Source organism: Emys orbicularis, chromosome 25 (assembly GCF_028017835.1).
Source record: "Emys orbicularis isolate rEmyOrb1 chromosome 25, rEmyOrb1.hap1, whole genome shotgun sequence".
Lineage (NCBI taxonomy): Eukaryota > Metazoa > Chordata > Testudines > Emydidae > Emys > Emys orbicularis.
Genome location: NC_088707.1, coordinates 12,720,198 through 12,747,561, shown reverse-complemented (window position 1 = coordinate 12,747,561; position 27,364 = coordinate 12,720,198). Strand labels below are relative to the sequence as shown.

The 27,364-nt window shown below is 54.4% G+C and overlaps 1 protein-coding gene across 1 annotated transcript in view; it reads right to left on the bottom strand.

The window, feature by feature from the left end:
* LOC135894695 (alpha-2-macroglobulin-like protein 1) overlaps positions 1–16,918 on the bottom strand; it is a 49,336-nt gene extending 32,418 nt beyond the window's left edge. The window contains exons 1-10 of the mRNA XM_065422833.1: positions 16,848–16,918; positions 15,628–15,817; positions 15,021–15,183; positions 14,495–14,547; positions 13,300–13,320; positions 12,311–12,464; positions 10,528–10,612; positions 10,125–10,254; positions 8,902–9,016; positions 6,763–6,872 (exon numbers count right to left, since the gene is read on the bottom strand). Coding sequence (XP_065278905.1) covers positions 6,763–6,872; positions 8,902–9,016; positions 10,125–10,254; positions 10,528–10,612; positions 12,311–12,464; positions 13,300–13,320; positions 14,495–14,547; positions 15,021–15,183; positions 15,628–15,817; positions 16,848–16,918 — 1,092 coding nt within the window. The remainder of the gene's footprint in view (positions 1–6,762; positions 6,873–8,901; positions 9,017–10,124; positions 10,255–10,527; positions 10,613–12,310; positions 12,465–13,299; positions 13,321–14,494; positions 14,548–15,020; positions 15,184–15,627; positions 15,818–16,847) is intronic.
* Between the last annotated feature and the right edge of the window lie 10,446 nt (positions 16,919–27,364).

Genomic DNA, 27,364 nt, shown 5'->3' with positions numbered 1-27,364 from the left:
CTCCCATGCTCCTTGGCAGGATGGCGTCCATCACACTCGAGGTCGCTAACCGGGGCAGGCACAGCCTTAGAGGTGGAAGAGATGGCTGCCAGGGTACTTTTTACACAAGTGTGATCAGTCCTAGGAGGATCCTGCATCTCTTCAGGGACTCAGCCTGGCCTCCTAGACTTCTCCAGGAGAAATCCCTTCAGTTTAGTCTCCCTGGATTTCACGGCCCGTTTGGGGAGGGCTCTGAAGTCCCTGCACTGCTCTCTAGTGTGTGTCGGTGAACCCAGACAATACAGACACTTAGAGTATCTGTTGTTCCGGGCATGGCAGAGCCACATGAGGGACATAATTTAAATCCTGGGGATTAAACCTCCCTGTACCTGGAGAAGACAGGAACTGCTCACCTCAGAGCCCTAGACCCCCCTCACCCCATATCAGGATTCATAGACTTCAAGTCCAGAAGGGACCATTGTGATCATCCAGTCTGACCTCCTGCATAGCACAGGCCAGAGACCTGCCACAAAATAATTCCCAGAGCCGACCTGTTAGAAGAAAAGACAGTTACCTTTTCCATAACTGGTGTTCTTCGAGATGTGTTGCTCATGTCTATTCCACAGTAGGTGTGCGTGCTCGCCATATGCACCGGTGCCGGAAGTTTTTCCCCTAGCAGTACCCATAGGGGAGCACCCCACGTGACCCCTGGAGTGGCGCCTGCCTGGCACAGTATAAGGGGAGCTGCGCACTCCCCCCACCCTCAGTTCCTTCTTGCCAGACAACTCTGGCAACAGGGAAGGAGGACAGGATGTGCAATAGACATGAGAACACATCGCGAAGAACACCAGTTATGGAAAAGGTAACTGTCTTTCTTCTTCAAGTGATTGCTCCTGTGTATTTCACAGTAGGTGATTCCAAGCTATATCTGTTGGAGGTGGGTAGGAGTTCACAAGTTCTCTGGACAGAGTACTGCCCTGCCGAACCCGGTGTCATCCCTGGTTGGGAAGACGATTGCATAGTGCAAGGTGAATGTATGAACCGAAGACCACGTGGCGGCCCTACAAATGTCCTGGATAGGGATGTGGGCCACAAAGGCAGGCGATGAGGCCTGCGCCGGGTCAAGTGTGCCCTCACAATGTGCGACAGGGGAACACCCACCAGCTCATAACAGGACTGGATGCACGAAGTGATCCAGTTGGACAGCCTCTGAATGGAGATCGGCTGGCCCCAGCGCGCTCAGCCGAGGTGACAAACAGTTGCAAGGACTTTCTGAACGGCTTAGTCCACTCTAGGTAGAAAGCCAGAGCCCGCTGCACGCCGAGCGTGTAGAGACGGCGCTCCTCACTGGATGCATGAGGCTTGGGGCAGAGGACTGGTAGAAAAATGTCCTGACCCATGTGGTATGCGGAGACCACCTTAGGGAGGAATGCTAGGTGTGGGCGGAGCTGGACCTTGTCCTTCTGAAAGACCATGTACGGGGATCAGGGCCCTAAGCTCCGAGACACGTCTAGCCGACGTGATAGCAACCAGGAAGGCCACCTTCCATGAGAGGTGAGACCAGGAGCACGTGGCCAAAGGTTCAAACGGGGGCTCCGTGAGACGAGCTAAGACCAGGTTTAAGTCCCATCGTGGAACCGGGGGTCTAGAGTATGGGAAGAGGCTTTCCAGACCTTTAAGGAACCGGCCAGTCATAGTGTGGGAGAATACCGTGTGTCCTTGCACCGGGGGGTGGAAGGCCGATATGGCCACAAGGTGCACCTTGACCGACGAGGGCGCCAGGCCCTGGGCTCTCAGGTGGAGGAGGTAATCAAGGATAAGCTGGATAGGGGCGGACCCTGGGGAGACACCCTGGTCCGCCGCACACTTAGAGAATCGTGACCACTTAGCCAAGTAAGCGCAGCGAGTGGAGGGCAGTCTACTTTCAAGGAAGACACGCTGAACCTGTTCCGAGCACTCCCTCTCCTCTCCCCCTAACCATTGAGCAGCCACACTGTGAGATGGAGAGCCACCGGGTTGGGATGGAGGAGGCGGCCCTGGTCCTGTGAGAGCAGATCCGGGAGGAGCGGTAACAGCCACGGCGGAGCTACCACCAGGCTCATGAGAGTCCCGTACCAGTACTGCCTGGGCCATGCCGGGGCAATCAGGAGGACCCGGGCCTTGTCCAACTTTATCTTTTCCAGGACCCTGCTGATTCGAGGGAACGGGGGAAAGGTGTAGAGAATCGTGCCTGACCAGGATGGGAGAAAGGCATCAGAGATAGCGCCCCTCCCCAGCCCCCCCTGGAGCAGAGCCGGGGGCATCGACGGTTCTGTCGAGTCACGAACAGGTCCACCTGGGGAGTTCGCCACCTTCGGAAGGGCCGGTGGGCCACTTCCGGGTGAAGGGACCACTCGTGTTGTGAGGAGAAGTCCCTGCTTAGGCGATCTGCTTTTTCGTTCCGGGCGCCTGGTAAGTGGAAGGCCTTCAGGTGGATATTGTGGGCTATACAGAAGTCCCACAGCCTGAGGGCTTCATGGCAGAGGGCGGAGGATCGGGCCTTGCCTTGCCTGTTGATATGGAACATGGAGGCCATGTTGTCCGTGAGGACCTTGACTACCTTGCCCTCCAGGCGTGAGCAGAAGGCCATACACGCCAGCCACACCCCCCTGAGTTCTTTGACATTTATGTGTAGGGTCAGGTCTTGAGCCGACCACAGGCCTTGGGTCTGAAAGCTCCACATGTGGGGTCCCCAACCCAGGTCCGACGCATTGGACACCAGCTCCAATGATGGGGCCTTGTCCCTGAATGAGACCCCTTGGAGCATGTTGCTTGGGGTGGACCACCACCTCAGGGAGCTGTTGACCGAGTCTGGCACTGTGAGGACCTTGTCCATTCCGTCTGTGGCCTGGGAGAAATTCGAGGCCATCCAGAGCTGGAGGGGCCTCATCCTGAGTCTGGCGTGATGGACAACGCACGTGCACACTGACATATGACCGAAGAGCTGCAGGCAAACCCTGGCTGTTGTAACCGGGAACCTTGTGACCTTCAGGGTCTCAAACCTGTCTGGCGGGAGAGAGGCCCTGGCCAACATGCGTCCAGGAGCACCCTGAAAAACTCTATGTGTTGGACTGGGACGAACATGGACTTGGTGTTGTTTACCAGCAGGCCCAAGGCAGTGCACGTGGACAGGAGGAGCACCACGTGATCCCTCACCTGCAACCGGGAGGTGACCTCGACAAGCCAATCATCCAGATAGGGAAATATCTGGACCCCCCACCGTCTGAGGTAGGCCACTACCACCGACATGCATTTTGTAAACACCCTGGGGGCAGTGGACAGTCCAAATGGGAGAATCGTAAATTGGTAATGATTGTGTCCCACCACAAACCGGAGGAAGCGCCCGTGCCCCTCGAATATGTGGATGTGGAAGTACGCATCCTGTAGATCGAGGGCAGTGTACCAGTCCCCGGGATCCAGGGAGGGGATGATGGAGGCCAGTGAGACCATGCGGAATTTGAACTTCAACATGTGCTGGTTTAGGCCCCATAGGTCCAGTATGGGTCTGAGCCCCCCTTTGGCCTTCAGGATAAGGAAGTAACAGAAGTGAACTCCTCGGGCACCGCCTCTATCACTCCTAGTTCCAGGAGCCTCCCCACCTCCTGCTCGAGCAGAGCTTTGTGCAAGGGGTCCCTCAGGAGGGATGGGGGTGGGGGGTGGTTGGGTGGGGAGGAGGTAATCTGGAGGGTGTAACCCCGGGAGATGGTGTTGAGGACCCATTGGTCTTAGGTGATCCGTGACCATTCCGGGAGGAAAGCACACAACCGGTTGGAGAAGGGAAGCTTTATTGGGGTTGGATCCCTGATGAGGACTGGTGGGCTGCCCCGGAGCATCCCGTCAAAACCGCCTTTTCCCCACCTGTTTGCCCTTAGAGGGTCCAGGCTGAGGGGCAGGTCGAGACTGCCTATGAGTGTATCTCTTATAGTCCTGCTGCTTCTTATGGGCGGCTTTGTACTTCGGGAGGGCAGCCGGGGTACTGCCCAAGACAGCCTGATGGTTTGCCACTTGTAACTGGAAGCTTGAAGACGAATACATTTTTCTTCCAAAAGAGTCCAGCCTCTGAGAGTCTTGTTCTTAGGGGTCGGGGCTGGCTGACCTTGTCATTCCCTGTGGTTGACCGACTCAACCACCAGGGAGTTGGGCGCCAGGTGGGTATATAGGTACTCATGGCCCTTAGTGGGTATGAAGTACTTTCGCTCAGCCTTTTTTGATATAGGGGCCAACGAGGCTGGTGTTTGCCATAGGGCATTCGAAATCTTAGCCACCCCTTCATGGAATGGCAAGGCCTCCCTGCCCAGTGCCGAGGGGGACAGCACATTGAACAGGGAGTCTGACGGCTCCTCCATCTCCTCTGCCTGGAGGTGGAGGCTCGCTGCCACCCTTTTTAAGAGGTCTTGGTGGGCCCTAAAGTCCTCCTGCAGTATGGAGGGGGGCGGGGCCGCAATCACCTCCTCTGGGCAGGGCGAGGAGGCCGGCACGGTGCTCTGGGTCGGTGCTCTCGGCCGGCACCAGAAGATCCACCACCTGGTCGGACTCCGGGCACGGTGCTGAGGATGTGCGTCCCACCGACTCCTTTGTCGGGGGTCTGGAGATGGAGGCTGACGGAGCCTCCGAAGCTCCGGCCACCGAACGAGCTCCCACCGGGGGCTGCTTTGGAGGCCACGGTGCCCACTGGTACCACTGGGCTGGCCATGATGCTCGGTGCCACTGCACTTGCTGTGGCACCGGTGGGGCCGGCTGTCCAGGTTGGCTGGTCTGGTTCGTCGAAGGGCAGCTACGAACGGAGACTGGGCTGGCGGAGGGTCCCCTGCTGTTTTTCAACCGGGAGGAGCGGCTGTGCTGGGATCTGCGACGGCCACGGGACCATGATCTCGACATGGCGGACCGGTACCGACGGTAATAGCTGCTCTGTGAACAGCTTCGACGGGTGGACCCACGATGGCGAGACGCCAGCGATCGATGCCCGGGGCTGCGATGTCTCTGCGGAGACTCAGAGCGGGAGTCCGAGCGCGAACGGCGTCGATGACCATGCCGTGACCAATTGCGGTACCTTTTCCAGGATGAGGACCAACGACGACGCCTGCCGCGGTCCCGTCAATATCCGCTCTCTGAGGCGAACCGGTGCTGCCCTGGGCCCCGCTGCGCACCGTATTCCTCCACGCTGAACGAGTGCTTCGTCCCCTGCAAGTCCCGGACGGACAAAACCCAGCCCGACAGTCTAGTCAGTATCGGGGGTGATCCACGTGGACTCTGCACTGAGTGCACGCTAGGCAGTGATCGGCGTCAGGAACGTTCCCTCGACTGAGACCAGTACTGAGCCGGGGGCGACTGCAGAGATCCCAGCGGCGGCTTGCCTCTGGAGTGCAGGGCAGACATCAGCGGGTCTCCAGGCACCGGCATGGACATGATGTCCTGGGCCGCCTGGAGGGCTTCGGGTGCGGAAGGCATCCGGCCATCCAGAGAGGCCTGTTCCGAAGGGGCCGGTCTACTCCGCTCTACGTGAGTCAGAGGCCTGGGTCCCAATGGGGATCGAGAACTGCCCCTTATAGCGTGCTATTGGGGCAGCACGTCCGTGTTTTCGGCGGCAATTTGGCGGTGGGTCCCTCAGTCCCTCTCAGAGCGAAGGACCTGCTGCCGAATTGCCGCCGAAGAGTGGAGCGGCGCGATCATGCTGCCGCAGCTTTTTTTTTTTTTTTTTTGCCACTTGGGGCGGCAGGAAACCTGGAGCCGGCCCTGCACATGAGCAATCATTCGAAGAAGAACATCCCGTCTTCATTTACAAATTGTCAGGGATGGAGAATCCACCACGAACCTCAGTAAATTGTTGGTTAATTACCCTCACTATAAAAAATGTACACCTTATTTCCACTTTGAATTTGTCTAGCTTCAACTTCCAGCCGTTGGATTGTGTTCAACCTTTCTCTGCTAGATTGGATATTGGTTCCCCGATATTCACAAATTGTAATCAAGTCACCCTTTAACCTTCGCTTTCTTGAGCTCTTTGAGTCTATCACTATAAGGCATCTTGTCTAATCCTTTCACCAGTCTTGGGGCTCTTCTCTGAACCCTCTTCAAATTATCAATATCCTTGTTGAATTGTGGGCACCGGAACTGGACATGGTGTTCCTGCATCAGTTGCACCCCTGCCAAATACAGAGTATCCGACTCAAGAGTCCCCTGTTTATACATCTCAGAATCGCAGTAGCGCTTTTGGCCACAGCATCACACTGGGAGCTCATGTTCAGCTGATTATCCACCACGACCCCCAAATCTTTTCCAGAGTCCCTGCTTCCCAGGCTAGACTCCCCCACCCTGTACGTATGGCCGACATTCTTTGCTCCGAGGAGAGGGAGTCTACAACTGAAATCTTCCCTACAACAGGAGAGTTCAGCTAAACTAACTAAACCACTATCTCAGTAAAAATTATTAACTATCAAAAATTACTATTTACAAAATGTAAACAGAAAAACTTCAGAGGAGCAGGAGACCGGACACTGCTGCTGGTTCTGTCCACAGCCAGAGGCTGTGAGAAGGAACTGAGGGTTGGCTGGTTGCTCAACCCCCATTGTGCCCTCGGTAAGAGGGGGCTTGAGGACATGGAGAGCACAGCTAACGCATCCGATCTCCAGTGCATGGGGCACATGGGCACCAGAAGTGCAGCACATCCGGCAAACAGTCAACACCAATGGAGGTTACAGTGCAGTACAAACATATCCCACTCTGTCACACCGGTAATCCCGTTACCTTGCCAGTGTAGGGGATTCCAGCCTTGTAGGTAGCGTCAGCGTCCTCAAAGGTCACCGTAGCGATTTCAGACACGATGTCACAGCTCTTGGTCGCGTTGAGCTCCACCCCTAGCAGGAGAGGGAGGGTCGATAGGAGGAAGGTGCCAGGAATGACACCGGAGTTCAGGCTACGTCCCAGATTTCTCTCCATAACAATCCACCCAGCCATTTCTACCCCCTCTCACTATGGACTGGAGGGTGTGATTGGGGGGAGAATTTGGGAGGTTCGGCTGGGGTCAGAGAAGGATTTTCCTGGGGAATCTGGAAACTAGAAAATTTAGATCCACCTTCCCCTGGGGCTTAATCCCAAACCAGCCACTTGACATCTGCCAGCAGTCTCCTGGCTCTGCGGCCCTCTCCCCAGCAGAGAGCTCCTTACTGAACGGCCCCAGAGCTGACCCCGTGCACAGGCCTCTCGGCACAGGGCCTGCCCCCAGAAAGGGCCGTTTTCAGAAGTGCCCAGTGACCCGTTGTGACATTGAGTGTAATATATTTCATTGGAAGGTGACAGGGCCAGAAAGAGTTAATTAACTCACAGACTGACCTGACCCATGGGTGAACCTAGACTGGTTAGGAAGATATGTAAATGAATAGAGCTTTGAAATGCAAGTCTGCATTGTTAGAGGTAAAAGGGTAGATGTTTGCTCAGGGCTTGTGATGTAAGCAAGCAAGTCTTGTCTATTGCTATAGTTTTAAATTCAAAGATCAAAAAAGGAATATTAACATTTATGATGATACTTGAGTGAAATAGTATTATTGTCTCTATGTCTCTTTGAAGGTTGTGATAACCTGTATCTGAACTGTTTAATGAATAAATTATCCTGTGCTAATTGCCAGGATGTTTTGAAGAAGGAGAGTTAGGCCTGTTGTTTTCTCAGGCCAAAAGGCTGCTGGAAATGTATAAGAACCCTGGGACACGATCCTGCTTCATCTCAGATCTGCTTTGGGTTTCAAGAGGGGGAACCGTAAGCCAGAAGGATTGAGATCCCCAGTCACTGACTGAAGTCACCCTGAATATGGACATTGGACTATAACCTATGGACTATTTCTAAAAGGACTTTTGTCAACCACAAGCTCACCTCTGCTATGTATCTGAACCTCAAGAATTGAATTCAAGTCTGTCGGTATATTGATCTTTTAACCAACACTCTTTCTCCTTTCTTTTTAAATAAATTTTAGCTTAGTTAATAAGAATTGACTATAGCGTGTATTTTGGGTAAGATCTAACTTGTAATTGAACCTGGGTATGTGACTGATCCTTTGGGATTGGAAGAACCTTTTCTTTTATATGATGAAATAAGATTTTCAGTAATCATCATCATATCTGACAGGTGTGTCTGGACTGAGGCCTGAGGCTGGGTACTTTAAGGGAACTGCGTTGTTTGGACTTCTAAGTTACCAGTGAGGTACTATAGAAGCTGTTTTGTGCTGGCTTGGTAAATCTAAGTATTGGAATAACCACCAGCATTTGGGGTTTGTCTGCCCCGTTTTGTTTGCAGTTCACCCTGATTCAGTGACCTCAGCTGGCTCCCACGGGCAGCACTGTCACACCCGTTGCCATTCTGGACTCGCTCTCCTCCAGCCACTTCTCCATCGCTGATGTCAGCACCCGAGGGTAACGTTGTAGCCACCCCACAAGTACAGTTTTCAGCCAAACAGGTGTCGGCCGCTCTGGAAATCAGGATTCTTCTGGGTTAAATGTGGAGTTATCTGGGTTCGTTGCTAAGCGATTAGCACTTGCAGTTTTGAACACTAAGCGCTAACGTCACTGAGGCCGTGACTCAGGGCCCAGCGACACAGGCTGGGCCTTCACTCCGCTCTGCCAGCTCAGTCCACAGCCAGAGGCCACTCGCGGGAGGGTGTTTAGTCTTTGCATGAATGTGCCCAGGTCTGAGCTCCTCATGAGGGATCGATCCCAGTGATGGGCTGAACCAGAACCCCAGATCCAACCCCCAGCGCTACCTCTGGGCCTGTCTCTAAAGCAGCTGGGCTACGAATGACATGACCACACGTGCAAGTGAGCCCCCTCTGCCCCTGGGGGTTCAGTGCTGGGGGCTGCCAGGCTGGGGGCGTGCATGTGTGCTTGATTTCAGTCCACCTGTCCCCTCCTCCACGAGAGACGCCTTGGCCTGGAGGCTCCTCTTGTAGCCGGAGTGGGTCAGGTTGAAGGGAGCCATCTCCACCTCTGTCGAAAAGCAGCCGTTGCTGTCAGTCTGGAGGGAGAGAATCACAGCCTGTTAGCAGCAGCTCTGCACCAGGCCCTGCAGGTGTCAGCTCAGCAGGTCTCTAATCGGGCTTGGGCTGGTTAGTGCTGGGCCGGGAGACACTCAAAGAAATCCTGGGGGCTGAAGTCAGCAGCAGGGGGCGCTCTCACCTTGGAGTCAGCCCTGACACCGGTACCCCAGCGCGGTGCTAGGGGGCGCTGTGCAGCTGGAGCTGCTGTGGTGGGGATGAGACGTAAAACAGGCCCTGGCCACTCGTGCCCATCACAGATCCCTGGTGCTTGTCCCTCATTGTCGTGGTAACGCTGGCTAATTCCAATCACCCCCCTAGCCCCCCAGGGACTGAGAGCATTCGGGGAGATCTGTATTGTTCCATTGCCCCCGCCTAACGAGAGCTGCTGATGAGGAAGGGCAGCCCCGTAACCTGGGGCACTAGCCTAGGTCTGGAGAGACCTGGGGGCAAGTCCCTGCTCTGCCAGAGGCTGCCGGCAAGTCCCTCTGAGTACGGCTCCAGCAGAAACACCCTGCGGCCGCGAGTCTCAGAGCCCAGCCCTGCTGACCCCGCTTCTGCAGCGGGGCTAAAACCAGCAGATTGACGGTCGGGTCCAGGCTCTAGACCCAGGGAGGGGGGAGGGTCTCGGAGCCCAGGCTCCAGCCGAGCGTCTACACTGTTCCTTTAGCACAAGCCCCAGGCAGCAGATCTGGGCTCGGAGACGCTGCCACAGGGTTTTTGCTGCGTGGACGGACCCTGAGCATCTCCGTGCCTCAGTTCCCCATCTGTACAATGGGGACAGGAGCCTGCCCTGCCTCCCGGGGGCTAGGAGGATCAGTGAGGCACTGAGATATTGTGGTGAAATGGGGGCCGTATAAGTCCCTAAGTCCTGCTACACAGCTGCCGGTCCCCACCCCCAGCCTGCCAGATGGGGACCTGGATGGATCCAGGGCCTGATTCGCCTGCACTTACACTGGCTTTACACCAATGTCACCAACCTCATCAGGGCAGATCACAGCGCCCCCTCTGGCCAGTGTAAGAAAATCATGGAGAGGAGCCTCCTCCAGCAGCATGTCATGTACCTCCCCCCTCCCCAGTCACACTCACCTGGCGAGTAAGCTCCGTGCACAGATCCCCGATTCGCTCAGAATGAAGATGGTACCAGAAATAAATTGGTTGTTCCTCCTGACACAGGCTGGCCTGGACCCTCCCCTGGACGGGCTTCCCGTAGGTGTATCTGTTTAGCAGAGGGGAGGGAGAGGGTAAGTGGGAGGGGAGGGGAGGAGACCAATACCCCTGCCCATGGGGGGGGGTGTCCCTGCTGGGGTGGGGCTGGTCATGTGGCTGGGTGTGAGAGCACCAGGGAGCCCTGCCTGGCCATGAGCATGGGGCAGAGCGGGGCACAGGGAGGGAAAGCGCAGGTCTGGCCTGGGGGGCGGGGGAGGGGAGTCGGGTTCAGGGGGTACCAGCACCCCCTTTATCGGCCCGGCAGGGCTGCTTTCACACTCACCGGCCGCACACCCGCAGCAGGATCCTCTCATCCAGCACCGTCACCACGGGAGGAAGCTCCAGGGTCACTTTGAACTTGGGCAGCACTGGGGGGCAGAGAGGGACAGGATGAAACCGACCCGCAGCACCAGCTCGGGGGTTTCATCGTGATCCTCGGCCTTGGAGCTTCTCCCTGGATCTTGCAGCCCCCTACCAACCTGCCGGCCGGGCGGGAAGGGGAAGGGCCCGGAAATGGAGCAGGGCTGGGAAGAGGCTGCAGCAGGAGCCTCAGCCGGCAGGAGTCTTTTCAACCCCACTGACAATAAACTGAAAAACAGCCTCTGTCCCCCACTGCCTGGCCCCAATGGGCAGGGGCAGGGGCAGTGCCAGGAATGACATGGGCTCGAGATCTGGCGTTTGGGCCAGGGTCCATGTTGGGCTGAGAGCGGGGACGTGCTGGGGTCCATGTTGGGCTGAGAGCGGGGACATGCCGGGGTCTATGTGGGGCTGAGAGCGGGGACACGCCGGGGTCTATGTGGGGCTGAGAGCAGTGACATGCCAGGGTCCATGTGGGGCTGAGAGCGGGGACGCGCCAGGGTCTATGTGGGGCTGAGAGCGGGGACACGCCGGGGTCTATGTGGGGCTGAGAGCAGTGACATGCCAGGGTCCATGTGGGGCTGAGAGCGGGGACGCGCCGGGGTCTATATGGGGCTGAGAGCGGGGACATGCCAGGGTCCATGTGGTGCTGAGAGCGGGGACACGCCTGGGTCTATGTGGGGCTGAGAGCGGGGACATGCCAGGGTCCATGTGGGGCTGAGAGCGGGGACGTTCTGGGGTCTATATGGGGCTGAGAGCGGGAACATGCTGGGGTCCATGTGGGACTGAGAGCGGGGACACACCAGGGTCTATGTGGGGCTGAGAACAGTGACATGCCAGGGTCTATGTGGGGCTGAGAGTGGGACCAGGGCCAGGGTCCATGTGGGGCTGAGAGCGGTGACGTGCCAGGGTCCATGTGGGGCTTAGAGCGGAGACGTGCCAGGGTCCATGTGGGGCTGAGACCGAGGACACATCAGGGACCACAGGGCCCCAGGGGACGTGGGTGTTTCTCCAGGCTGATGAGGTCCTGGCTGTTCCCCTCCGGGAGCTGGTGTTTGGCTGGGACCTCGTCCCCAGCAGGGCCCCGCCAGGCAGCCTGGCCAGACAGGGCCAAATTCACCCCTGGGCTCAGCCCAGAGGAGCCGGGGGGCTGCTCCAGGGCAGTTTGTCCCTCAGGGTCTGGGCCATCCTGGGGCACTGACAGGAGCTGGCTGGGCGGCTCCGAGGCCCAGAAGCCCCAGGAGGGGAGCGTGTGTTGTGGCTGGGTGAATGTGCAGTGCTGGGATGGGCCAGTGATGGAGGAGGGTGTTTGGGGGGTGCCTCCTTTTTCCCTTATACTAGGGGAGGGGGGATTGGCCAGTAGGAGAAGGATGGGAGTATTGGGGGTCTCAGGGGCAGGGTGTCTGAGGTGAGGGTGGAGGTGCGAGGCAGTTGGGGGGTCAGGGGCAGGTGTCTGGGGCGAGGGGGGGATAGGTGGCAGCTGTTTCAAGGGAGACATCAGAGCTCTTCTCTCCCCCTCCCCCACCGGAGCCAGAGGAGGTTTTTGGGGAGGTGGGAGGATGGAGAAGGGGTCACTGACATTTCCCTCCCCGTCCCAGCACTGGGAAGGGTGTGTATGTGTGAAGAGCCCCTTGTGCTCCAGGAGGAGCAGAGGTGGGGCTGGGGGGCACAGGGCAGATGTGGGTGCTACCCTGGGCCCCGCTGCGCACCGTATTCCTCCACGCTGAACGAGTGCTTCGTCCCCTGCGCCTCGATGGCGTACGTCCCCAGGGCCGGCTCTGCAGACAACAGGAGGGACAGATCCACGATGCCCTGCTGCGGAGTCACTTCTCGCCACTGGGCGATGCGGTCGCCGCTGGGATCCTGGCACACGGACACGCCCTGCTCAGCCGCTGCCCCCACACACGGCTCGTCCCCGGCAGCCCCCGAGTGCCTTGTGCTGCCGACAGGGCTGGATCGACGGCCGGGGGCTCAAATCCTTCTCCTTAGCCTGGAGCAGGCACCGCCGGGCAGCCGCTGGGTAAGGGGACCCCTGCCAGTGCCCCTCAGCCCTGACCCGAGGGCACCGCCCCGGGGGGAACAGGCTCCCGAGGGACACCCCATCTCCAGCCTGGACAAAGCCCAGGGAACTCGCCGAAGGGACCGTTTCCATCTCAGTGCTAGGCCTCTGTGGGTATGTTTCCTGTCCCCCTCCCCCCACGCAGCCTCCCCAAACCTCCACCCCTCCCCTCTGCCCCTGCAGCTCCCAGAGACCCTCCCCCTCCCCTGCCCTTCCCCCATCAGGCTCCCAAGGGAGCTTCCCGCTGAGTTCTCCACTGGCCTGATCAAGTCGCCGCCTGACCCAGAGTTCGGGGGCTGGGAACATTCGGGGTGAGCGACTCAGGCAGGGATCCCAGCCAGGCCCAAACCCACCTGCCTCCCGGACAGACAGCCCCAGACGCTGCAAACTCGGGGTGGGGGGAACGTAACCCGATGGCACAAATGTCCCCTCCCTGCCCACCATGTGGCCCAGCCCAGAAACGCCCTGTGCTCTGGGAGCCTTTGCACCCCCACAGCAGGGCAGGGGGGTCAAGGACTGGATTGCTGGACACTGTGGTCACAGCCCAGACTCCTCTGGGATCCCCACGACTGAACACCTCCGGGTGCCCTCGGATGAGCCAGACAGGAAGAGGAGGAGGCTGGAGAGGCACAGACTGACCTGCACAGTCACCAGGGGCAGCTGCAAAGCAAACAGACAGGAGATGGCTGGTTAGAGGGACAGGAAACACCCCCCACGGCCCCCGGGTCTGCCTGTGACCTCCCCAGGGCCGGGGTGTCTCTGGGGCCTTGGGGGATCATGCAGACAGCAGTGGAGGTGACCAAGAGAGCAGGGACAGGAAGGGGAGCCCATGAGGCTGGAGCCCTCGCACCTCCCATGGGTCCCCGCCCCCGTGGTGGCGGATACAAGGCAGTGGATGGCTGGTCTGTGCGTGGAGGAGCAGGGTGAGATGCTGGGGTCTCTGCCAAAGGACAGTCTAAGGGCCGGGGGTCTGCATTGCAGCCAGTGCCCGGGCGAGGCGGCTGGGAGAGGAGCTGTCAATCTGTATTTCCACACTGGGCCTGATTCTGCCACCTCACTCAGAGCGCACAGCACGGTTAGGCTGAAAGCTGCTAATGACTGTCATCCCCGGGGGGGGGGGGAGGGCTGGCATCCACAGCCAATCACCGACTGCACTAACGCCAGTGGGTGCCCAGCGCCCTCATTCCGGCTCCATGCAATGGGAAATCAACCCTCTCTGTGCAGTAAAGAGACTGCAAACAACAGAGGCCACTGCCCAAGGCACTAGGCTCTGTAGCCCAGGGGTAGGGTGACCAGACAGCAAATGTGAAAAATCGGGACGGGGTGAGGGGTAATAGGAGCCTATATAAGGAAAAGACCCAAAAATCAGGACTGTCCCTATAAAATTGGGACATCTGGTCACCTACCCAGGGGGCTGCTCCACACCGCTGTTTTCAGCAGGCCAGCACAAGCCCTGCTACTGCAAATTTGTTAACCTGCCCTTGAGACTCGCCCCCTGCAGCAGTGAAGACCAGGGTGGCGGCTGAGGCATTCCCAGAATACCGGAGATCCCGGTACTTCCAGGAATGGCGTGGGCCTGTCCCCGCCGGCGTGACCTCGCACACTCAGTGTGTGTGAGTTCACGGCAGCAGGGGTGGAGCAGTGCGCTCTCCCAAATGGCGCCCCCCATTCAATACCAGACACAATCATGTACTGGATGGGGGCAAACCACCCATGAAGAGGACTGTCTGATTTCAAACCGGATGAATGGCCTGCCTGGTGTAAACAAACCTAACGTGTTCAGTGCACCAGGGCCCTGGTACCCTGCCCCGCACCCCCCACCCCCAGCTCTCACCTTCCGGGTACTGGGAACGAAGTCTTTGTCCAAACTGATGATTCGAAACTTCACTGGAAAGGAGCAGAGGCAGAGGCGGGAATCAGCCCTGGCTCGGTTTGTCTGAGTGAATTCCCAGCTGGGGAAGGTGCCAGCCGGACGCCCCAGGCACTGACAGCCTCTGTGAACCCGCAGAATGGGCCCAGCCCGGGCAGCGCAGCGCCAGCTTCCCCCCGCTGCCCTCTGCCAATGAGCCACGGCCCTGCCCTGGTTGGCTGGAGGCTGCCCAGGGAGGCCGATCGGTGCCCCCTGCAGTGTCTGTGCCATCACCAAGGACGGGCTGAGACCCCCACTTGGTTCCATACAGGCCCCCAAACAAGCCTCAGGCTTTGGCCCTCTTTTCCCCTGGGGCTGGGTGCAGATAGGAGCCTAGAAGTGAGAGTCCCGAATCCCTCGCTAGGCCCCCAGCCCATCCCCAGAGCCCGGGAGTTCGTCCCAAGTGCCTGGGGCCCCAGGAAACTCCCTCCAGCAGCTCCTGCCCTCTCACCTGTCTGTCCCGGCTTGTAGACGGCCTTGTCCGTCTGCACAAAGGTCCTGGGCTGCAGCGCCCGCAGCAGCACTTTCTTCCGCTCAGAGAACTGCAGGGCATCTCCCCGGATCGAGACGCACAGCTCTGCCACTTCCTGCTGCCCCCCGGACGGGGCTGGAACCTGCACACGGGAAACCCCAGCAAGGCCACAGCTGCTGGTAACAGGCCGGTCGTGGTGCAGACCCGCTATCGCATGGGGGGGCAGTGGTGTTTGTGTGTTCCTGTTCCAGCCCCCCCCAAACACAGGAACTCCCCTCCCCAGCCTGGGGGCCCTGAATGGGAGGGAGCAGGAACCTGGGGCGCTCAATGGAGTTGGAAGCCAGGGGCTCTCTGTACCCCCCACCCCATCCCCGCTCCCTCCTGCCTGTCGCTGCTGAGGGATGGGCTCGAGTTCTGTGGCTACAGCTGCCCATTGAGTGACCAGCTCCGTGCCCATGGCCAGTCCCCTGAGCCCTGCTGTGCCCGGGGCCTGAGGCTGGGCTGGGGCTGCAGACCCGGGGCTGACGGGCTCCGTGCCCATGGCCAGTGCCCGGGGCCGTGCCAATGGCTGCGGGCGGGGGCTCACCTGGAAGCGCACGTTCTCGTGCAGACGGGGCTCCTGGACCTCTCTCTCCAGCAGGGTGATAGCGCTGGGCCCATCCCCCCTCTCCAGCCGCACGCTCACCCGGACGGTCTCGTTGAGGTCGCTGAGATGAACTGACACTGTCCCCGTGTGCGGGTGGTAGAACACGGCTGGGCTCACCACCACATAGTGCCTGGGGAGGGGAAAGCACCGGGGGCAGTGGGGGAGGGGGGTGGGAGGGGACAGCCCAGAGCCTCCCCCAGGACTGGGGGTGACTCCCGCTTTCTGAGTGTCCCTCCTGCTGGGACAGAGCTGGGTCGACGGTGCTGGAGGCTGATTCGTTTCTCTAACCACAGGGCAGGGGCAGGGCAAGCCCCCCCCCCCGCTCCATCCCCCACCCCAGTCTGCCTCCTGCGGAGCTGGAAGTGCCCCGGGGGCGCAGAGAGGGGCTCAGTCCCCCTCCATCCCCGGCCTCTCGGCTGCTCGGTCTGCCCAGAAGGGGGCAGCTAGTGGCGCTGTGAGTGAGCAGAGACCCCTGTGCACGGCGGGGGGAGGCTGGTCAGTCTGGGGCTGTACTGAGCACCTGAGCCCTTTGCAGCCAGTAACTGGCTTAGATACAGCCCCACTCCCACCCCAGTCTGCACCCCGGGGCCTCCACCCGCTCTCGCAGGAACCCTTCGGTGTTTGCACCTTCGGGGCAAACCCAGGTTCTGGCTGAGACGTTCGTTTAACACACTGGGTTCGTTGGTAATTACTGTTCTATTTCACTGGTGCCTAGAGGCTCAGCCCAGCCTGGGCCCCCTGCGCTGGGGCTGGACAGACCCGCAGGCAGAGACAGGCCACGGCTCGAGGACGTGACAGGCTGACGGGAGCAGGCAGCCGCAGAGGATCATCACCCCATGGTAGAGAGGGGAGCTGAGGCTCAGAGGGTCGGTGTCTGGCCGGGGGCGCACAGGGCGTCTGTAGCTGAACCGGGCACTGAACCCAGCTCTCCACACCCCAAGTCACTGCCTTAACCAGAGCCAACCTCCCCCGCTGCTGGGAGGGGCAGGACCAGGGGGGCCCAGGAGGGGCCCAGCATCAGGGACTGAGCTCCCAGGGGAGAACGGACCTGTCCCGTCAGTTTCGGATCGAGCAGCCCCCTCATCGGTGCCCTCGGCTGCTTCCAACCCCCCCGCACCGCCCACCACGCGGACAGACAGACAGACACGGACAGGGCTTACGGCTCTGCAGACGTCCCAACTGTGAGGTGCAGGAGGAGCAGCAGGCAGGCCGGGGTTACCGGGGCCCCCATTCCTGGGGTGCAGGCAGACGGGCAGGCACAAGGGGATACACACACGTCACCCCCCTCTGGGTCCTTCTTCCTCCCTCTTCCCTACGCTCTGTGCTGGAGACCAGCCTGCTCTGCCCTGATACAGACTCTGGAGCTGGAGCTTCGCCTTTGATCCGGGGTAAACAAGGGTCGTGTCAGGTCTCTGGCTGGGGCTGGGGACGCAGCCAGGACAATATTTACCCACCACCCCCAGCTGCTGGATTCGAGGCTCTGACAGGTTGTTGCAGCTTGAGTCAGAGGATGCTGCTTGGCAAAGGCTCAGGTGAGCCAGGAGGCCCCTCGCATTGGTTACACGGCAGGGGGTGGGACCCCTCTGGGGGTCACTGGTGGTGCAGTAGCCGGGATGCTGCTGGGGAAGACCTGGCAGGAGCAGGGGGGAGGAGCTTAAATAAATAAATTAATGGAGATATCCCATCTCCTAGAACTGGAAGGGACCTTGGAAGGTCATTGAGTCCAGTCCCCTGCCTTCACTAGCAGGACCTGATTTTGGCCTAGGTCCCTAAGTGGCCCCCATCAAGGACTGAACTCATAACCCTGGGTTTAGCAGGCCAATGCTCAAACCACTGAGCTATCCCTCCCCCTGAGCTTGCTGAGAAATGAGTTTGTAACCCCTCTGCCAGGTGGGGCCGGCAGGAACCAGGGCCGGGTTCAATATCTAGAGGTTCCTTTTCAACAAAACAACGCAGAACCGGCTCGAGCCCCCACCCAGTAACCTGGGGAAATTACACCCCACCCCTGGGTGCCTCTGGGAGGCAATACTGCCCCACTCGCAAGCACAGAGTCTGACATTAATTAGGGAAAATGCCACAAGCAGGATTCATAGACATAAAACTGTGAGCAGGACGCCCAGCCCAGAGTCTTCTGCCTCATGTTCTTGGGTTCTACAGCCACAGCTCCTGTTCTGTGCCCCTCTCTGCTCCCTCACCCCACCCCACTCACAGTGGTTGTCCGGGTCAGTGAGGACCCAGGGTTCAGAGGTGCAGCTGTGTGAGTTCACCTGCCACCCCGGGAAGAAGGCACCTTGCTTGCTCTGCCATGTGAGAACTTGTGCTGGCTGGTCGCCTCGCCAGCTGCTCGTTCCGCTCATTCACCGGCTCACTGCTCGCCGGCCAACTGTCAGTCACCTGCCTGTCTGCTGTGACCTCTTCTGGTCAGTGAGTTTCAGCTCTTTGCAGGCTGGGCAGAAATGCTGTCCCATCGCAAGTGATTTCAGCTCTCATTTCTGCACTTTAACATAACAAAAGGCTCTTAATGGAGCCTATTTAGCTCTGTCTTTGAAGGGTGGGAGGAACAGCTGAAAGCAGACTGTGGACCCTTAGGGAGAGTTCACATCTCCTGGCTGGGATACCTGTCCCCACCCCTCTTACTTTCTCCAGGGTCTGGCATTCAAGCTCCTGGCTTAACGAGGCCCTTTCAGCGGAGGGCACCCCCTCATTGGAGACAGGTTAAGCACAGTTCTCCTGCCCTTTATTCATACAATAATGACAGCACAGTGATAACAGCATTTCACACCGCTGCAGTCAGTACTAATGTGAGTTCTAACCTAACACCAGCCGAGTCGATCTGCTGGAATCTGGGCAGAGTAGGTGTGTTCATATAAAATCAGTTTGCTCCTGAAGTCTCTCCCCATCCCAGGAAGCTGTCAGGGAAGAACTCAGTCAGACCCTGCTCACAAGTTCATTAAAGTGGGTTCTGGCCACAGGTGTCGACCTTTAGCTTTCCCCAGGAGTGCTCAAACCCCACTTGGCTCCGAGGCACCACCCCCACTCCACCCCTAACCCCAAGGTCCCACCCTCACTCCACCTCTTCCCGCCCCACTCCGCCCCCTCCCTGAGGAGCTGTCCACGCCTCTTCCCACCGCTGTTCATCGCACGAGCGTGCCCCACCCTTGCTCTGCCTCTTCCCGCCCCTGCTCCTCCCCCACTCCCCAGCACCTCCCACCCACCGCTGAACACCTGATTGGCAGTGGGTGGGAGGCACTGAGGGAGGGGGGAGGAGCTGATCAGCTGGTGGGTGCTGATTTTTCCATGAGTTCTCCAGCCTCACAGCACCCACGGAGTCGGTGCCTATGGCTCTGGCAGCAACCCCACTACTGCAATGCAAGCGAGAAGAACGTTGGGGTTGCTGAGCCTGTCTCATGAAAACCCCATTCACGATCACTTCTAACGTTCCCACACTGGGACTGCCAGGGATGAAATTTCCATGCTCAGGCTGGGCTGTGGGTTGAATGTTTTTGTAAACTTTCAGCAAAAACGAATTGAGGCATTTCTGAGAACACGGTTGGCATTAACACAGATAGCTTTTTCCAGGGCAATCCATTTTCCTGACGATTTCTTTCAAGAGCTCTAGCACTTCTATATTTTGGAGCCTGGAATTAAAATTTGGCAGGGGGATTGTGCTAGGGAAAGAGAATTTTTTTCCTATCACCATGAAAATCCATATAGATCTGGCTAGATTATAAAGTACAGAACATTGCCATTGGCACCTGGTGAGTAGAGAGTGTCTCTGACTTGTTTCTGAGTCTCTGACAACTTGGAAGAAAATGATCTTGAATGGTTATGGATCATTGTCCTAACTGATACGGCAAAAGATGGGGGTTAGCTGGTGTCTGGGGCAGATCACCAAATCACAGTAAGGAACAGCTCCTTATGCAGCTGTTGATAGAGTGTAGGGAAAAAAGCTGTGTGATCCTGGGGAATTTCAATGCTGGAGGTCTAATGCTACTAGGACTAAAACATCCTTGGAATTTCTCATCGATGACATTTTCCTAACTCCAAAGTGTTGATCGCCAGGGGAGATAAGAGGAACTGATCACAGAACTAAAAATGAACGATAGCCTAGGTACAAGTGATCATTACACATTTACAATGTGCCAAGAGAGTGAAGTCCAGACCAGTAATATTTCTACTTGGTGCTTTGAAATGGCCTGTTTCACAAAACTGAAAACAATTATGAGCCAAGCCAGCTGGGAGGAAGAATTTAATCAGAAAAATGTGACTGATAATTGGGAATTGTTTAAGAACACTTTACTAGATGCCCCAAAAGCCACAATCAAGGAAGGGGACCATACTGGTTAAAAAAATTGACCTGGCTTAGAGGGTACATGAAAGCAACAGTAGTATAAGGGCCCTACCGTCAATCAAACCCTAACCCCGCCCCTTGACCCCCTTAAGCCCCGCCCCTTGACCCCTTGCCCCCCACCTGTCACCAGAGGCCCCACCCCATGGGGGTATTACTTCCGGGGTCAAGGTGCCACCTGACTGGAAGCAAGGTGTGTCATGTGACCCCTCTAAGAACTCCTCCCACCACCCTCTAGCAATCAGGAGGGGTTTCGTCCCGATAGGACTGCCCCGAGAGGAGATTTTGACCAATCAGGGTGACTTCCAGGGCGGGGGTGACCGGTACGGAAGTGGGTCATGTGACCCCTCTAAGAACTGCCCCCACTACCCTCTACCAATCAGGAGGGTTTTCGTCCCAAAAGGACACCCCGAGAGGAGATTTTGACCAATCAGGGTGACTTCCGGGGTGGGTGTGACCCATCCGGAAGTGGGTCATGTGACCCCACTAAGAACTCCTCCCAAGGCCCTCCGCCAATCAGAGTGCAGCACCATTACCCCATAAGTCCCAGCGCCAGACAGAGGAGGCAGCCATCTCTTACCAAGGACACGTGTTTTCGAAATCGCGGAAAGGCTGCTGAGAGGAAACATGGACTCCTTCACCACCCCCGTGAGAACTTCGGACTTTGTTTTAGCCCTGAGGGTCTTTGACCATCCGTGGAGAAAGCGCTACATCAGTAACAGTTCCGAGGAGGAGGAGGGAGCAACCGAGGGGAGCCCTTTGGCCCAGCCATTGCTGGATACACCGGAACCTGACCCCGAAACCCTTGTGAGACACCCCGATGAGCATGTCGGTCTCTCTTTGTCCACCCCCTCAGAGGTGGAAGGCGATCGCGGCTCGGGGGAGTCACCGGCGGACAAGGCGAACGGAAATGACGGCGCTCAGGTAAATGAATGATTAAGAAGCAGCGGTCGAGGAGGGGTGGGTAATGGGTTAGGAACCAGGGGCTGTGTAAATTAAAAAACAAGTAGTGGGGGTGCTTACACGGTTTCTTTTCTGAAAATTTCTCAACAGCTTGACAATGCCTTTCTAGAGGACCCAGAGGCCCTGGACAGCTTTGCATCAAGCAGCGAAGATGAACCGGGCCCACCATGTTTTTGCTCAACGCCGATACAAGTTGTTGAAGAGGACTCTGAGGATGATGGCTATGAGGAGTTTAGGAGGCGGCTTGGCATAGAACTAACTGAGCCAGTGCCACGTCGTGAGCGTAAAAAAGTCATGCGGACTATTGTACGCGTTGCTGTTTATGCTATCCTTAAACACTGCCTTAGGGAAAAGCTTTTTGAAGATTGTGAGGGCTGTGTCATAGATATGCCAGGCCAAAGGAACCATGACTGTGTGACTTGGACTTCAGTGGATATAAACTGCAAGCTCTGGGGCCTATGTGCTGAGCTGTGTTTGGAAAGCTTATTAAACACTGTTATTGCCATAGGTTATGGTATGCAATGTCTGTGCCTAACCCAAGAACATTTAGCGCAAGGGGTGACCTTGATAAATGCTGTGCAATTCAGTGCAGACCCTGACTGTGTTCTAAAGAAAATGACCAAACCGGAAGATGCCTGCTTACAGTGTTATATTGACTGTCTAGTCCGCACAAAGAGTTACAGAACCCTGCTTAAGAAAAAGACTATTTGTAAGAAATCTAAAAGGATTAAGTTAGAGAATGGTGAGGGGACAAACATGCGATATAAAACTTGGTAGCTGTAAATTTTTTAAAAAGGGGGTTTGTGACTATCTGTGTTTTGTTAGAAGGCCTTTGGCCCTTAAGTGAGCTAAAAAGTTTTAATGAAGCAGTTTGGTTTGTTTTCAAGGAGCTGTATGTTTTTTAAAATAAAAAAATTAATTGTTTGTGAGAATTAGCTCTTGTGTTTTTGTGTGTGTATAGCAAAAAGCTGAAATGTATGTTGTGGGAGGGGAAAAAAAATCCTAAAAATGTGCTTACAATAAAACAAACAAGGCTAGTTCAGACAATAGAGTTAATATGGAGATATACCTATTTCATAGAACTGCCTTTACTAGCACGACCAAATATTGATTTTGCCCCAGATCCCTAAGTGGCCCTCTCAAGGCTTGAACTCACAACCCTGGGTTTAGCAGGCTAATGCTTAAACCATTGAGCTATCCTTAGTCTGTTAAATTGAATGGGTTTAACCACACACACACCCCTCACTGAATAGCCAGGGTGACTGAAATTACTTACCCTTGTTGCTATAGGGTTACATTTGATGGGAGTGCACCCATAGTAAGGGGTGGGTGGGGGTGGATGGTGAGTTCTGCTTAATATGAAATGAAATTAAACCTGAGGAATTCACAGATACTATTGGACAGTTTAAATATAACCCCTGGGGTTGGTAGAGCACTATTGGACAGTTTAAAGGACCCAGGAATTGGTGGAACGTTATTGGACAGTTTAAATATGGCCCAGGAGTTGGTTGAATGCTATGGGTCATTCTTTCTAGGCAACAACCCCACCCCCAAACTTTAAGCGTGAAAGAAACATGTTTTAAAAAACAACCGAGCCCCAAGACATTCACTGATATCTGCAAAGGGCCCCCACTTGGAAATGGGTACTGTTTAATACTGTAAGAAAGCCACAAATGTATTTTAACTTAAAGGGGGGGGGGAAGCCCTGATGTGCAGACAAAATGGTTTCACTACCCCAGATCACAAAAGGGAATGCTATGGGAGGGGTGATTAAATTAACCTGTTAGCAACTGTGTTGAAGTCTGTTTGAAACAATGGGCTAAGATGGTATAAAAACCTCAGGTATGGTAGAGCTTGTCCTTTTCAACAGAAAACTTTCTTGGATAGCTGCTGGACTGCAAAAAGAGGTAAGACTTGTTGTCTTTAACTCTGAAACTATATATTATATAATGCCACTCTTTGCCCATGCTGTCTTAGTAAATAATGGTGCCTATGTTTATTGCAGTGTGATCTGTTTAGCATGGAACCAGTAACTTTAAACTGCATTTCACCACCAGGCCAAGGTAAAAACCATTTTAACTATAGTTGTGCTTAATACATTTTTTTTTTTTTAATTCAACAGTATTACACAGGCTGTATAGGGATTTGGTGGTAATACTAACTAACATTTTTGTTTGTTCTTGAACCTGAAGGCCCAAACACACATGAGGGGGAACAGAACAAGCATGTGCCTGCAACACTTTATCCCATAGTGAAAGGTAACTTTATTTTATTTTTTTTTGCAACTGGCTTTTAAATGCATGTGGGTTTTTGAAAAGTATATGGCTGCAAACTTGGTTTGGTGTGTTTTATAAAGCTGCTGTTTTGTGTGTGTGTGAGGGGTCTGTGCAAGGCATAGGTTTTTTGTTTGTTTGTTTTTGTTTTTTGTTTAAAGTACTTTGTTTGTTTCAAACAAACAGGGTTTTTTACTGTGCATAATGTGATGGGTTTTTAAAATGGGGTTTGTGGCACTTGGGGTGGGGTGAATGCTACTAACTAACCCAAAGGAACATGGCTGGGGGGACAGAACAAGCATGTGGCTTTTAAATACATGTGGGGGTTTTGAAAAGTATTTGGTTGCAAACTGTGGGTTTTAAACTGGTGGTATGTGTGTTTCAAACTAACAATGGCTTCTGTGCAAAATGGACTTTAAAAGCAGTTTTGGTTTTTATTCTGCAAAATGAGATGTATTTAAAAACCTGTGTTTGTTGTACAGCCTGAAATGGATTATTTTGTTGTAAAGCTATGACTTTTTAAATAGAAAAACACACTAATGAAGTGTGTGTGTAATATGTATATGTATGTTTACAAGACGGTTTCATGTGTTTTATAATAATGTTGTTGTTTGCTTCACAGTACAGCCAAAACATGAGATCCTTAGACCAGAGGGAAAACAAGCTGAAAAGAAAAAGGAAAGACAGCTGAAAAAGAAAATTCACCAGCATCAGTGACGGATGGATGAAGCCCTGTAAATATATTTTGCTTATTGGTTTGGTTGTTCTGTGAGGTTTTGTATTTTAAGTAAATACATAGGTGTGGGTGAGAGAGATGGTAAAGTTCAGTTTTGTAAAATGTTGTTGTTGTTTTTTCCCCCTCATAGGCCTGGGTAACTTTTCTGACAATGCTGTAGTCAGAGCTACGAGGACATCTCCTCCAGAACTGCCAATGAACCAGGAATCTGCGTTGAGACCTTTAACAACGCAAAACAGCACAAGAGTGCAGCTGAAGCATCCGGGCGGTCCAAACCTCATGTACGTCAAACCCAAGGACAAAACAAAAGACTCTAGTAAAAAAAACAACCATGCCACCACAACTCACTCCAGTTCCTCAGCGGCGGCCACCACCACACCAAGCCCTGAGGAAACTGAGCAAAAACACCCACATTCACAAACCCCTCTAGGGGCATGCCCCCTAGGGGTTGTGAATAAAAAACCAAGAACTGACAAACCATTCTCCCAAAACCATAAGCTCATCACAGCTCCCCCATATTCTAGTATTTGGGGAGGGTTTGATGCTTCCCTCAGAAAAGTGATGGATGCTGTATCCTCGGGTAGTCTAAAAGAACGGAATTCTAGAAAGAAATGGGAAAAATATGATGCTTTGTTCAGAACCATGCTGAAAGACATGAGGGCTGGAAAGGGTGGCTCTGAGCAGGCATGACTAATTGTGAAAAGGGGCCTGGGTAAAAGGTGCACCCTCCAGGGTACACATCAGCTCATGTGTAAACAAAAGGGGGGACAGTGCTTGGGGGATAAACAGATGGCTGCCAAAAAGTTCCAGGCCCGGGTTGTTGTAAAAATTTTAAAAAGGGCTAAAGAGGTAATGAGGAAAAAACCAAAAAAAACAGAGATGCCCCCTACTGGAGGCTATCAAACTGGCTTGTCTGAAAATGGGGAGGTGGAATCAGACTCTGGTTTAGCAAATTCCCCAGAGGGCTCTCTAAACGGGTCCTGTTCTACTCCCAATGACCCTCATGGAGGCGCCTCAGAGTCTGACTCTCAAATAGCATCTGATGTAGAAGATGCCGCTAATGATCCCGTAGAGGTAACCCCGAAAATGCCGAGGTGTATATGGAGAGAGTGAGAAGTTGGCAACATGAATTATCCAGATTTGGGGGGGTCGGTGTATTGTGAGGAATTTCGTTTTGTCAATCTTGAGCAAATAAATTCAGCTCAGCAGGTTGTTGAAGCCATACACCGGGGAATACAATTAGTGCTCGATGACATTAATGGTAGAGTAGGCCCTGATGATTATGTTCAGTTACGTTTAGAGAGCTGTAATTTAACTAACTCTTTGTTTTCGGTCAAAAGAACTAGGGATGAGCTGTCTGCTGAAGATTTCTTAAATCAGACCTCAAAGCTGCTACAGAGCAATAGAGAGTTGCATGTCGATGGGACGTTGCGCCTCGTTGTGACAGTTGTAAAAAAACGGGTGGGGGCGCTCGTAGAGTTTTAAATTCTATCCTTAATAGTCAAATTAGTCATAAAAAGAGACTGTGTTTAGTAGACCTGACTTACACCGGTACCAATTTGTGTTTTGCGGGTGGGCTCTTGGCCGTCATGTCCGATCATAAACCTACGGACGCGGAATTGTTAGCGGAGGCGAGAAAGTTACATGAGAAACTGGGGTGGTCAGATCAAAAAAAGGTTATGCTCAGTGACGTAGCAAAGTTTGAACAGCATTTAGGAGTTAACATACAGGTGGTGCTGTATACGGCGAAAGGCAGCTGGGGCTTTTTTAAAACGGGGAGCACAGTGTACCCCAAGACTTATTTTATCCTGTTGCACGATGAGCATTACTATGTAAAAAAGTTGTTCGGAGCGAAAAATTGTGAGTTTTGCCACATGGTGTACAGCCACGACCACTCTTGCAGGTATCGTTGCCGCTTGTGCTTGAGCGTAACGTGCTCAGACAGCGTGGGTGAGCAGCAGCGGTGTCCTAGCTGTAGACTGTATTGTCGGTCCAAAGAGTGTTTAGACAGACGTATCGACTGTGCATCAAAAAACCAAGTTGAATGCCTGTCTAAAACTTTGTGTGACGTGGACAAGCGGCATAGTTGTAAAGAGAGACGGTGTAAGCAGTGTCAGGGTTTGATCGTTGGTGATGTAGACGGTCACCTCTGTTTTATGGACAGCCTTAGAAAGCCCCAAACTTCAGAAAAGTTGTTTGGTTTTGTTTGGTTTTGTTTTTTATGATTTCGAATGCATGCAGGAGACCGGGTTGCACACTCCCAATTACATTTTTGCTATGTCCCTAAGGCCAGAAAAATCCTGGGAATTTAAGGGCGATGAGTTTCTTTCTGTGTTTAAGACCTTTATTGGCAAAGAGTTTCAGGACTACATATTCCTAGCACACAATTCTAAAGGCTATGATGCGTACTTCATTGTTAGACAGTTACTCAAGGAAAAGATGGGCCTAGAACTGATCACTCAGGGTAGTAAACTAATGTGCGTGGAAGTTAAGGCCCTGGGCATTCGTTTTATAGACTCTTTAAACTTCTTGCCCATGAAGCTTAGCAAGCTACCTCAGGCAATGGGGTTTGAAGGGTGCAAAGGGTATTTTCCACACTTTTTTAACACATTAGAAAATCAAAATTAGGTGGGGCCTATGCCCGGTATGGAGCACTATGGTGTAGAAAGCATGATGCCCAGAGAAAAAGCAGAGTTTCTCGACTGGTATCGGGACCACATCTCTGAGGCATTTGACTTGCAGAAAGAGCTCACGTATTACTGTCAGCAGGATGTAAAAATTTGGAGACAGGCCTGTATCCTATACAGAAAAGAGATTATGAAAATGATGGGGAAGGGAGAAAGAACCTGGTAAATTCACCAAGATAAAACTGTGTATAGATCCATTCCGGTACGTAACACTGGCATCTGTCTGCATGGCTATGTACAGGTTTGTTCTTGGAGCCTAACACGGTAGCTCTTCTCCCTCCAGACAGCTATCACAGGCAGAAAAAGAGATATTCGACCCCATCTATTCAGTGGCTGTTCTATATCTCTCACAAAGAAAATATCCAATACGGCACACTTTACAGGGTGGGGAACTACAGGTAGGCCCCTACTTTTTAGACGGTTATGTTGATGGGGTGCGCACAGCCTTTGAGTTTAATGGGTGTTTTTTCCACGGCTGTGTCACTTGTTGTGAAAAAGCACAAAATCCTATGACGGGGACATCTTTTGGGTTTCTTTATTACAAGACGCAGCTCAAGACCGACTGTCTGAAACGACTTGGTTTTGTAGTGAGGACTCTTGGGGAGCACGAGTGGGAGGTGATGAAAGAAACAGACAGGGAGCTTGCAGACTTTTTAAACCGAGCCCGGTT